This window comes from Nipponia nippon, unplaced genomic scaffold (genome assembly GCF_047370975.1).
Source record: "Nipponia nippon isolate SJK-2023a ecotype South Korea unplaced genomic scaffold, ASM4737097v1 scaffold_4, whole genome shotgun sequence".
In the NCBI taxonomy this organism is placed as follows: domain Eukaryota; kingdom Metazoa; phylum Chordata; class Aves; order Pelecaniformes; family Threskiornithidae; genus Nipponia; species Nipponia nippon.
The window spans coordinates 82,751,570-82,765,645 of NW_028262358.1; the positions used below are offsets into that span (position 1 = coordinate 82,751,570).

At 37.6% G+C, this 14,076-nt stretch overlaps 1 protein-coding gene across 3 annotated transcripts in view; it reads right to left on the reverse strand.

Annotated features, from left to right (window-relative positions):
• Nucleotides 1–851: 851 nt before the first annotated feature.
• FUT9 (fucosyltransferase 9) overlaps nucleotides 852–14,076 on the reverse strand; it is a 113,699-nt gene continuing 100,474 nt past the window's right edge. For all 3 annotated transcript variants that reach the window (XM_087777042.1, XM_087777040.1, XM_087777041.1), the window contains one exon: nucleotides 852–9,989. In XM_087777042.1, the coding sequence (XP_087633168.1) occupies nucleotides 8,902–9,981 (1,080 nt within the window). In that variant the 5' untranslated portion in view covers nucleotides 9,982–9,989 and the 3' untranslated portion in view covers nucleotides 852–8,901. The remainder of the gene's footprint in view (nucleotides 9,990–14,076) is intronic.

The window sequence follows — 14,076 nt, forward strand, 5'->3', positions numbered from 1 at the left end:
AATTAGCAAAGTTTTATTAGCTCAAGAGGAAAGCATATTTGCCTGTCTGATAGAAAGGAAAAGGATTTTTGAAGACCCCACCCCATTATTCAAGCTGCACAGTAGCCAGACATAATATTCTGTCTTGGATAAACTTTGTGATCACTGGGATGAAATGCTCTGTTCTGCTGGAAAAACCGCATTATTTATTACATTTATTGCAGTGGCAGCTATTTCAATTTTTTGCATATATATATTTACAAATAAAGCTGACAGCATTGTGTTAACCATTTGCTATTTTAGATACAGTTAAGCTTTGCAAATGTAGGTTATTTATACTGTAGATAAAGCAATGAAATATAAGCATGTGAATTACTACTCTACTCCTCTGAGAACTCTTAAAGACAATTTTTTTTTATAAGATTACATAGACCTAATAAAGCCCATTTTCCAGTAGCAAATATCTGTAAATTCAGAAAAGTCAAATGATTGCTCAAAGAGTGCTGCATAATGATGTTGCTAAAAACAAGGCAAAGTAACATCAACTGTAGTACCATACTGATTCAGCTCTGTTGCTTGCTGTACACAGCAAATTCATGCAACAGTCCATATGAATTCAGTCTGACCCTGAACACTTACAAGAATTTCATGTGCAACAGCTTAAAAAGACCTAAAATTCTGTTTGTGAGATCTCAGCCAGAAGTCATGGGAATGACTAGCAACAATCTTTAGATCAGGCTCTTGATGAGAACTACTACAAGAAGAAAAAAAAAACATTAGACCTATGAAATAATGATCAAAGACTATAGTACACTTAGAATGTTCTCTTTTTATTTTAAATATACCTATTACAATAATTTGTTAGGCTTATATAGAGCACTATTATTTACATAATTCAGTGTTTATCCTTTAGGGAGAATTCCAGTGCTCAATAAATAAGAGTCAGCGAGCTGCATGTTAACCATCTTGGAATCAGAGTTCTGAAATATTAATTTCACATAAATGATGAAAGTCCTTGAAATGGTTACAGTTACCTGTAGTTTCATACAGTAGGTATCTTCTGACTGCAGTCAAATTGTGTGGAAAACTCTGAACGTAGCTATAGGTAATCAGAAGAAAGCTTAACAACAACATCAAATTAAAAAAAAACCCGAAAAACATTAGTGGTTGAACCTCTACATTTTTCAGATGCATCTCAGGGTGATGATATTGTTCAAAGGGAACAAAGAAAGAGTTTGGTTGAATCCCTGTTATAAAATGTCTAGATCATGGGGCAAAATATACAATCACTAATAAATGAAAAATACAGCTTTTTACAAGATCTCCTTTTGACATGGCATCTTAAAATGTGCCTGCAGGTAATAACGGTTTTCATTATTTTTATTAAAATTCAATTTTCCATGGTTATTATTTCTTACACATGAATTTATTTATTTTATATATACTATATAAAACACATAAAAGATTAAGTTGTCAGTACAAGGAATATCATTAGCTGAGAACATGAAGCAAGGGTCCATATCAGAGCCCACTCAATGCTATGTGTGTAAGCTCAAATACACAAGAAAGGGACTTTGGTCCTGATCTCGCACTAAGAGAGTAAATGTGGTCCCACGTTTCTACATACAGAACCTACTGTCTTTGCTGAGATTGTACCAGTCCTGCATGTGTCAACCATCCCATTTTCACACGACCCACCACAGAAAGTGGGTTTGAATCAGGACAAGCAGCTTAAGGGTTTTTCTCCTAATTCTCATCAATGTATTTCAGAGGTCAAGTCCATGGCACATTATGTGAGTGGCTGAATATCTGTGACATTCAGCTATGGCACCCAGTTTCATTTCCCCAACATACAGAAAGACAGAAGGGAAATGCAGCTCATTTAGCAAATGTAACATTATCATCATTATCATGGAATAGAAACTATCGTTTACTGACAGTGTGCCTGCTTGTTCAACAAAACATCTTCGATTTCAGTAGCATTACAGTTTGGCAAAGAACAGTTTCTGAATTATCTTTGTTACAGTTTTGAATCGCTGGCACATTTAAGACACCCACCCATCTATTCAAATAATATTTTAAAGCAAAATTAATGTTTGATATAAAATAACAGTTGTGTTCTAAATGTGGAAAAATAGTCTACAAAAAATAAGTATAAAAGTGATCTCAGATTTATGAATATGTTTCATATAAACAAGTCCAGGTGACTAATCTGTGTTTTAGAAATGGCCCTTGGTAGGCTGTGTCACAACAGTACATCACATTTTTCACAGTTTACAATAACACAGTTAGATTCACAATGTGATGACACCTTATATAAGAAAAATAGTATTTTACAAACTATACATTTGGCATCTATTTTTAGATTTTTTTTTCTGTTTCTTTTTCAGTTCCTTTTTTCTTTTTCCTTTTTTCTTTTCTTACAAAATAGTGCAAAATTACAGTGCGTTAATAGAAGATTTTGCAAATCCTAATAAAAAGTCAGTATACTTAATTGTTTTGTTCATTCACTGGAAAGAGTTTGGCACATTAGGATTTTGTATAGATGGAAAAGCTTCTCACTTTCTTCTCTTCAGTATATCCACTGAATCTTTAAAACATTAAATTGCACCAAGGGAGTTAACTTTCCAAAATTTTTAACCTCATCTCTTATAACATGTGTATTACAAAACAAAACAGCAATGGAAAATGTAGATTTTGTGGTTAATTTATTTGCCAAACAGCATATATCAGACTGGCTTTGCTTATCATGTTATAAAGAAAAGGATTGATGAGAACATTTTTCATCTGGTGACTGCTAAATTGTTTAGTTACAGCTTCAAGGCTCTATAGGAAATTTATCCCGATTTTATATATGTATAAGTGTTAGTTTACCATATATCTTTCAAATTTTGCTATCAGGCACGTCCCTCTATCTGGATCCAAACAGGCTGTGTCAAGCCAGGGGGATAAAGTTTCCTCAAAGCCTGTTTTCCACTGGACTACTTCATATAAAGAGAAACAAACAATTGCTTTTGCTGCCAATTTGCAATGATTAAATGATTTTCTTACTAATTATTTACTTAGGAATGTTAATGAAGAGTTCCCCCATGTATGAATACTTCATTTGTACATACTGGCACCATACCTCAAAAAAATGCCAGTACTCTTATTACTTGGAACAGCAAAGTCATCTGCGTAATCATAAACAGGCATGGTACAGGCTGCAGGACTGAGTGTGTCCTAAGCCACCCCATGAGCATGCTGAGAAATGCACAGAAGATGTCAGATGAGTCTCAGGTCAGTTCTTTGCCTCTTTGGCTGAAAGCAGGAATGAGAAACCTGACTGAGATCATCGAGTCATCTACTAAAGGTTGCCAAACAGCAGTCTGTACCAACCTACTCATAATTTAGGTTATTAACCTGGAGGTGAAAGGCTCTCTGCCACACGAGCAAATCTCTGAACTATTCACTGCACAGAGACTGTTGGTTTCAGTTAATTGCATAGAGAATATGGCAACATAAAAGATTCCCAATTAATTACCTTTCCAACAGAGTAATGAAGTGACTTTTTCCAATACGAAAACTGCAGGGTGATGTCTCTAGGCCTAATTATTTCTCATGAGTTTATGGTTTTATAATGTATATCATTCTGTGGCATTTGTGCCATGAATTAAAATTACTACTGCATGGTTTATTTAATCAATTTCTTGGCATTTCTGTACCTTTTATGAACATATCTAACCAGTATGAATTTTACACTGATTCTCTGAAGGTAGAATCGGCTATAGCACTAGAACTAGTTATTCAAACATTGGAAGGGAAACATCCATGAATAAGAAGGTTGTTTTCTACCCCAGCCATTCCAGCCTTGGCTCAATCTGTTATTACTAGCATGGGAATCTCCCAAATCACCTGCTGACTCTGGTGGAAGATTTTCCTGAGCAAGGAGCAAAAGATGAAGCTGAAATAACTACCTTTTATGAATACTATTGATTGATTTCTAACACTTAAAAATCACTTATATTAAAAACAAACAAACAAAACAGAACTGTGAGCCAATATTAATGAAAAAGTCCACCAACTGGTAGATAAACAAATACTTCCCCTGAACTCTCTTCTCAGTAATGTACTAGTTTTGACCAAGGAAACACTTGAGTAATTGATTAACTTTCACCGTTAGGTTTAAATAGGTCAGAAGCCTCCTTGTCAGCCTGCACAGACACACCTCTTGTTCCCTCTTTGCACACATCTCATCACTCACAGAGTCTCAGCTAGACTGAACCAAATATTTTCCTCCAAAAGGGAAAAGCAGGTATGGCCGAGACTGACCTTCTCTAGGGCACGCGCAGTCCAGATTAAAAGGATGCACACATGACCAAGATTTATGCTTTCTTCCTAGGACAGTCTTCGAAATACTATCTCAGCAAGCCTCAGCCCCTCTCATCTCCTTATACCACATGCAGGTTCACTCACCCTGCACAGCACAGGCGGGCTGTAAGGTGGAGTGCCATGCTGAGTGGATGGCATGAGGCGATGTTGGCACATATAGTATGCTGAAGCAGAAGAGTAAGGCCAAGGTATATTGGATAGACACCAAGCCAGAATTAGTCCAAAGAGTTTTCAGTGTGGAGTAGCCAGTCCACTCACAGGATGGACACATATGATGCAAAAGTGGCCGCACACATTGGCCTCTGTTGGCTATAGACTGTGGCACAATTCCCAAAGGCAATAAAAACATGCTGTTTGAAGCCTCAGTGCATTAAAGCATTTAAGATGCTCTTAAATTTAAGCATGTGCTTGAGTCTCGTAGTCATATGCATGTGCTTAAGGTCTTTCATGAATTAAGTCCAGAAAGTATTGTTGCATGAGGACATGAAGATTTACTTCAAAATCAAAAAAGAAAAGAAAATAAGAATAAGGATTCTTGAAGTCAGATAAGAAATATGATTAGCTTACTGACAGACTCCACTCTTCCCCTGAATGTTATTTTTTGTCTAATAAAAGAGATAATACAAGGCCAACAGGAGTCCCCTCCTTGAATAATCAGCAACAGTTATTGGTTTTTTAACTGAAGCTTGCTTGATTAGAGATGGGAGAAAATGATGTGTTATGTTTTTTTTTTTTTTAAAAAAGCCCAGTTTGAGAAACAAACATAAGTAGCTAGAAACAGTAAGTAGCTGTTTACTGTGCTCACTAGTGCCAATTTCCCATATCTTGCTCAGCCCGCATAAACTCTACAAATTCCTACATTCATGCTCTCTCAGTCCAACTTTCATTTTATTCGATCTGTTTCTTAAACGATGAATATGTTGCTAGATGTGTCTTGCACATTCTGCAGGCCTCTCTCGGGCTGCTTGTTCATTGTGAGTACAGCCATCTCAGATGGCAAAAGGTATTCAGAGAAACGGGCAACCAGGATTCACTAAGGAATGGAGATCTCATACTGAGCAAGAGCTGCTGCAGTCATTGAGTGCCTGTGAAATGAAAGGAAAATTCTCCTTTAGAAGGATCTGCTGCTGGTTTTGTCTGATATCTGTTCACATTCAGTGGGATAGCAATGCATCTGCAGTTAGTATTTTATCTGTTTTGGGTCTTATTTTCCACCCTGAGAAAGGCAGTAATGTTGATAGCTCAGTGCATGACAGAGAGCCTAAAAACATCCGAAAGAAGCCATTGTAAAAGGAAGAGTAATGATTACTCTGTGTCTTCAGTGATTTCTCATCTTTCATTTCTCTTTTTTTGTACAACTATCTTCTTTTGCCAGTGGTACCAAGGCATAAAGGCCAGTGGTACCAAGGCATACCTTGTTCTCTATTTTAACTAATTCCATGTAATTTACCCTTCCATATTTAATTGGTTTTGCCCATTCTCCTTCACAGTGATTTACTGTTTGAGTTTATATTAGCTGTTCATGTAGGGTAGCTCACTGAAGGAGCACAGACATCAAAATGCTTAATGTTATATATAGACTGGAATCAATCTGTGAGTTAGGTGTGTAGGTCTAGGTAGACTGCTTTTATGCATGCATGGAGTCCAGATGTTTTACATCCATTGCTTCACAGCTTTTACCACCGAGGCTGGACATGCCCGAAGATGCTTCATCTTCTGTCAGAAAAGCTCTTTATATCCAGAACTGCTTAAGGCTTGATACCTGTAGATCACCTTAAAATCTTCATAAAATGGCTGGCTCACTTATGTTCCAGCCCATGCTCTTCAAGAATGTCAGTGAGGCATTAGGGTCATGTCTTTTGTTTAGGATTTGGTCATGATTCTTGGTCATTTCAATCTGGATTAGATTTCTTTCCTGTTTTATTAATCTTTGAAACAATTTTAGCAATGCGTCCTGAATGCAAAGTATACAAGCCTTGTGTGGAGTTTCTGTGAAGAGAACAACTCTCTTTCCAGTTCCATCAAAAGACACTCACATTTCTTGAAATTCACCCCAAGATTAGCCATGCTGACTGGATCCAGTGCTCACGGAGTTAATGACATTGCTTACAGGCTTAAAATTTAGCATATATTTCAAAACTTTCTTGTGTATACATTGATTGATATTTGTAATAACAAGTCATATATCTTATTATTGTGCTTATTTGTTATTAATATAAGGATTTATCGGCTGAATCTTGATGCCAAGAAACCAGCCTGATTTGACATAAGGCCTTGTAGCACACAGCACAACTCCCACTATCTGAAACGAGGAATGAAATAAGGGACTGTGCACGTTCACCAAGGGGTACATGTACTTCCACTGAGATCAATGCAAAGAACTTCCAAATTATCCAGCCAAAGGAGTGGCATATTCAGTGACTGAGGATTTCACAGCCCTCCTGAAAACAAAAGGTATGATATCCTATAGGACAGACGTAGGCAATAGCCACTTGCCTTCAAAATGACAGAAATACTATTCACATTACATCCATGTCAGCACTGTTTGTAGAAGACTGGGTTTCATTATATTGCATTAATTTGCAAGGTAAGCTCATCTTGTTTTGTACTGGAATGCTAGTGAGTTTAGGAGGTTCACAGTATATTGCAAACTAGGTTTTAAAGACAGCACTAAATAGTATAAATAAATATCTGGGTCAGAATCCGGCTTTCGAAGCCATAGTGAGAGCACAAGTGTTTCTGTAACCTTTCTGTGGAGTTTCCTGTTTTAGAAATTTAACTACATTACTCTTACAGAATTCTGTATTTCTGTTCCAGCCTGGGGTAAAAAAAAAATCTGACAAATCATCCTATCTTTTGCTAAATATTCATCATTTTTTATCCCTTATTCCCTTACTTCAGCAATGTCGTTGTCTGCAAGTTTAATCTTAAGTGCTTGATCAACTATGCTTGGTCAGGGTTTTATACATCACATAAGCTGAAGTTTTTCCAGTTAAACTTTTTTTTCAGTAGAAGGTGTGATTTGTAACATTTAGACCTGAAAAACCAAGCTGATTGGCTTTCACTTGATACCAAAACACATCCATACATTTATGTCATTAAACCAACCTCGTACATATGAATATATAACAATCAGATATTGAAGTCTTAGCTGAAAGAAAAAAGTAGTAAAATCGAATGACACATGTTAAAAGCAGACATTTTAAACAATCATGACAATCATCACATTTTTGTATTTGCTATCAGAGCAAATTTAATACTTAAGAACCTATTTATATATTCAAATTTTGATAACAACTGCTGCTCTTAAGAGTGCATTTGTTTATACCTGTCACATAAAATATTTCCAAAAACCAAAATTCGTTAGCTTAATGAGCTGAATGGTTGAATATGTCAGCCTGATAACTTATTTACTGAATTTCAGCATATTTCTTTCAGAAAATAAACTGCTTGGTCATTTTTTTTCCACGTTCGTGAGTCATAACAGCAAGTTGTCCAGCTACAACTGAAGTTCAACAGATCTTTACAGAACTGGGGACAAATTCACAATTACTCAAGAAATTGTATGAGAGAAATTGCTAAAATGTCTCAACAAGCTATTTCTAAAAATCCATTATTACCAGCTGAATTCAGTGCATGAGGCTGATGTAATCAAACGCCTATGTTAAACTCTGTTTATCTCTGCATCAGTATAACACCACTTATGGCCCTGGTTCAGGTAAACAATACTTGAGACACAATGAGACGTAAGGACATGCTGCACTTAAACACACTCAAAAATTGGATGAATCTGGGCTTTGGTCACTAAGGTTGTTCATCTTCTCTGTATCTGACTTCTTTTTTCTTCGGAGGGTAAGAACAGAGATATTCCTAAAGTAACTTAATGGAGCTATTTGTTAGGAAACATCTTATTTTTAGAAACAAAGACTGTCTACTGTTGTAATACCTTTTAAAAACTACATTTCTAGGTTCATCACCCTTAAAAAGGGGTGCAATTGATCACACTGGAATAATGGTAGGCATTGAACCTTCCTGTCTTCTTAAAATGTAAGATGAACCATAAAAAACTTTACTGTCTTTTGAAATATTACACACATTTCAGATTGGAACAGCAAATTATGTTCTTAAAGTTCTCTCTGGCATTTAAAAGTTGTGTCCTCATTTTCCAAATAGGTTAAACAGCAAATGTAATGATAAAAATAAAAAAGAAGTGTTAAAATGACTACTTTAAGTGTAAGACTGGGACATATTTCACAGAAAATGTGGAAAATCTTGTTTAAAAATTATAGTAAACAATCAAATATTCTTCAGTGCACATAATTAGTATGTACATTATAATTTAAAACTGAGTATTGGTGACTGCTGCTGCTGATCTTTTAAAATCTCTTACAAAATATAAATAGGATAGCCAAGAGAGGACAGCTGATAAACCACGACATAAGGTTCTCTTTTCCTTCTTTTTTTTTTTTCTCTTTTCCTTTCCTCTCCACTTGGACTGAAGTTTCTTCTGGCTTCTTCAAAAAAGTGCATACACACACACACACACGCAAATTAATTCCAAAACCATTTTTCTAAATTTCCAATGGACTTGTATTCCTGGTGTCTTTTCACATGATCACAAGCAAGACACGCATGCGATTCCCAGAACCTAGGAAGATGCACTGAGAAATCCTTCTTCCAGTTGAAATAACTAAGGTACATCTTGTTATTTTTGTCAAGCATCAGAAGATATTCTGCCAGCTCTCTGGGGGAGAGAAAATCTTCCACGTGTATGAAAGAGTCTGCTGGAATGTAATTCTCATAGTTTTCTCTGGAAGGGCCTAGAACAACTGGTACTGATCCAGCCAGAAGAGCATTGTAAAGTTTCTCAGTAATGTAATCCTTGTGGATTGAATTTTCAAAGGAAAGGTAGAATTTGCAAGTGGAGATAGTTGGAATCAAGTTTTTATCATTGACATAGTCTCCAAAGGCTTGTCCATAGGTATGGATTTCAATGTATTTGCTAAGCTCATTGTAATACTTGACTCGAGCGTGCTCAGGGTTCCAGTTACTTACAACCCAACACACCAGGTTTTCCTTACTTGGCACTTCAAATGTAAAGGAACTTGTACCGACCATCATGAAGCCATAAGGCACCTGAATATCCGAATCACGCCGATAAGTCAGGGTCAGGTTAAAGAGGTGTTCAATGCCACTCTTTTGTGGAGTATGAGTTGGAGACTCCAAGTTCATCCAAATCCACTTCTGGAATGGTGGCCTGGCTTGCTGAGGTAAATTAGTCAGATCCCAGCTAATGTCCCTGTGATGAATGAGAACAGCATGGGATTTGTTATATAGTGAGCGGTCAATAGTCAGATGGCACCCGTGGATATTGAACATCGTTTGGCAGGATGTTAGATCGAATGTCTGACCAAATGGCCAAACCCAGATCAAAATAGTAGTTTCGTTAAGATTGTCAGTTTTGGAAGAAAAGAAGCTCTTCATTTTCAAAACTGAACTGGCTGATTCTATAGGACCAGAGATCCAGCTATTTGTTGGTTTGATATAAATTAGTATAAATGCCATGAAACAACCAAGGACAATGAAGATAATAAAAAATGGCCGGAAAATTCCTTTAGACGTCGATGTCATAATTTGTTCTGAGAAGAAAGAGAGGAAGAGAAAGAGAGAAAATAACATCAGGTATTAAATTACATATATATGTCCTTTTAAACCAATTAGATATCAGACATCAAAATGGATAGAACATCAATATCACTGAGCTGTAACCTCAGAAATTTCCTCTGAGTGGAGAGGGTATAGGTTCTTGCATGCTATTCAGGACAAAGTGACAATATTTCTCCTCTTCATAGTAAAAGTTAATTGACATAAATTAAAAGCAGGATTTTAATACGACTCATACTTGATATAAATCAGTATATATCTTGAGAAGTCTTTTTGCTTATAACCTAGTCCAAGAGTTTAAGAGACACACAAGACAGACAAAATTACCCTTTGATTCTGTCCTTGTGTCTGTGTAAGGGATAACATGTTGCAGATTTGTGTGTATATACGTATGGAGGATATAGGATTAGAGGAATGAAAAAGGAAGGGACTGGAACTTTAATTCTGTAATCAATAAGACTGTTAGAAAACTAGTTCATGCCTGATGGCTACATGGGGGTGAACATTCCTGCCTTCTCCAGAAGACTCCTGAAATATCTAGGGAAGAAAAGCAGCAATAGAGGTTCTCAGGTCCTCTGTTCCCATATGCAGCCTCACATGGTTCCCACATAAAGAAAAATGAGTAAAAAGGTGTCTTTAAATATTTGATTATGTTTTTATGTCACAGACTTATGTTAAAAATTAGAAAAAGTAGATATATGCTATATCTTTTTGAGGTACCATTTTTTCTATGGGGAAAAAGGGGTGAGGAGTTCATATAGCCTCCTTTGTCCTCTCTCTGTTTGTCTCTTCCTGAGAGAATGTCTTTCCAGAACTTTTCTTCCATATGGTTCTTGTGAAACCTAGCAAGGTTAGGGGTTGCTTATTGCTAACCTTCGCTCCTGAATGTAGCCCTAGCACTCAGAGGTGTTCTAAAAATAAAAACAGTTAACTCTGTAAAGAGCACTATGACATGCAAGGAAAAAGGGGTGGAAGTTAGTTACCAAAAAGAAGTGTTCTGAATATACTAGCCTACTGTAGAAAGGTAATTCTACTGTGCATTTCAATGACTATAAAATTTGTCTGGCTTTCTTTTTCTGCATATTTTTCAATTATTTGGGTTTTTGTAATCTTTACTAGCTAGCTCCACAAAAATTTTTATAAAAATCCCACCCCTAAATACATACTTAAATATATATAATATATATATATGAATAAATTAAAAAAAATCAAAGTCACAGAAAGCAGAAAGAGAATTTCAGGCCTTTTAAGCGAGTGTCATAGATCATTTCCTCTGACCTGTGAAATAAGTAGTTAAATTCAGAATGGAGACATAGTAGAATGTGATTCAGAGGTCCATTAATGCAACATAACTTTGCTTCTTTGTGAGTGTAAAAACTAATGTGTGAGTGTAGTTACAGTTACAACAAAAATTTTTTCACATTTGTTGTTGAGGAAAGGAAAAAGAAGGGAACACCATGCTCAGCTTTACTCTAACATTAAATCTTAAGGAAAAAGGAATTTTCCACAATGTCTCCCCTGTTTTGGGAAGGTAGATGGTCTTAATTCTGGTTTTAGTTATTGTGGTGGGTTAGCCTTGGCTGGCCGTCAGACAACCACTCAGCCGCTCTCTCACTTCCCCCCCTCAGCAGGACAGGGGGAGAAAATAAAATTAAAATCTCATGGGCTGAGGTAAGGACAGGGAGATCACTCACCAGTTACTGTCACAGGCAAAACAGACTCACCTTGCCTGGGGAAAATTAATGCAATTTATTGCCAATTAAAATAGATTTGGATAGTGAGAAACAAAGACAAAAGTTAAAATAATACCTTCCACCCCAACTTCTTCCCATGCCCAACTTCCTCCCAACTTCATTCCCAATTCCTCTACCTCCTCCCTGCCCCTGAGCAGCGCAGAGAGATAGAGAATGGAGGTTTGTGGTCCGTCCACAATGATTTCTCTCGGCCACTCCTTCCTCCTCACACTTTTCCCCTGCTCCAACATGGGTGCTTCCCATGGGATACAGTCCCTTCATGAAAAAAAACCTCAGCTCCTGTGTGGGCTGGCCATGGGCTGCAGTTTCTTCAAGGCATATCCCCCTGCTCTTGCATGGGGTCCTCCCTGGGCTCCACCATGGTCCTCCGTGGGCTGCAGGGGAATCTCTGCGCTAGTGCCTGGACCACTTCCTTCCATCCTCCTTCTCTGACCTTGGTGCTCACAGGGTTGTTTCTCACATTTTTTTCCCTTATTCCTCACTGCCTGTCCCTTTCTTAAATATGCTTTCCCAGGGGTGCCACCATCTTGGCTGCTGGGCTGAGCTGTTCCCTGCAGTGCCTTGGCTGGAGTCAGCTGGAACCGGCTGTGTCTGGCATGGGGCAGCCCTGGCCTCTCCTCACAGAGGCCACCCTGAAGCCCCTGCTACCAATACCTGGGCACGAACACCCAATACAGTTATTTAAAATATAGTGGTATGTTGAATATGACTCTTTTGTCTTGGCCCCTTTCTTTAGGACATAGTTTAGCAGATCCTCTGTGCTTTCAGCAAAATGATCCTGAAGGGAGTAAAGGGGACGAACTCTTGTGTCCATGGATTTTCCATTTACCCTCATCGGTTTAAATCCCTCCAAATGAATTATGTGGTTTTACAGCAACATCACATTGGCTTTTTTAAGCCTATGTTGATTTTTGCTAAAAAATATGTCTAGAGGGGTGGTTATGACCCACAAGAGCAGAAGGCTGCTTCCCTGCCTTACTACAGTGAAAGTCAGAATGGGATCTCTGAGGAAGAAGGGAGTTAGGTTGAGCAGCCGTAGGAGATGAAGCTCAAGGGAAAAACAAGAGGCTGAGCTGATCTTCATATAACTCTGTTCGTTTCTGTGCTATTGAAACCAACACACAGAATAAGTGTAACTTTTCACTGAACAGATAGTGTGAGCTGAGTTTGAACAATAGGTTGGCAAAGGTGTTTATTCACAGAGACTGTTCATTTTCTAGGGATTGAAATGGATGAGAAATCAGAAAAGGACCTTAACATCGTGCCTTGTAACTTAGTCACCCTCCAGTTAAAAGCCCTTTGACACAAGCCTCTCTGATAGGGATTATTTTACACTAAGCTCTTCTGTGAACTAATAAAAACCCCTGCATCATCTAATGGCAATTCTTGCTACATAGGAGATGACTAGATATTATGTATTCTGTTCTCTGCTTGAAATTCTAGCGTGTCCACGGTGTTGCATTTGTGTAGGAAGCTTTTGAATTGTAGTGCCAATGTGACGATAAGCACTTGCTGTTTGTGCTACCCAGAGTACGAATATTAACATCTCACAACACTAGACAGGTGAGTTTCCCTATTTTATTCCTTCCAGATCTGTTTCCTCACATTTCTTTCCTGCCCTGTGAACTCATGTGCCCCTCCTGATCTGGGATCATGGTTCTTAGATTTTGCCTTTCACCAAAACACTAGCCTACAGTCAGGATAGTCCTTTCTAGTTTTCCATCCTTTGGATTCAGAGAACTAACCATTCATTACGCAGACTTATACATCGATTAGATCTATAGGCATCATTGGCATGCTTCACTTTGAAGCTATTGCTAATGGGATGGTGGAAAAGGGTTGTAAAAGCAAGACCCATTAAAACCTGGAATAAGAGGCTTGCAAGGAAGCAGACCTGAGCAGACTCCTAAAAATACCTCTTACCAATAGCCCGAGGAGCTGGACAGGATTTTGTCATGGAATTCTATTTTTCTGTTCCATTTTGTGTTAACTCCAGTAATAACTATTAAGACGTGCACTGGGAATAGCAATAATTTTTCAGGATGAAGTGTTAACCTCAGATGCAATAACTTCTGTGCTTCATAAAGCAGATTGAGCAGCCTATGGAATGGACCAGCAAACTCTGCCTTCATGGCTTTTGGGACTGAGTCCTGTACATGGTCAGGCAGTACAGTGAAGGCATGTGATAAGCATGTGTTGACAAATACTATTTTCTTGAGAAGTAGCTTGTCCATACTGCTAGGAAGTATAGGTTGCATTTTTTTCTTTGTCCACTAGAATTCATGGAATATTTTTTTCACAATATTCT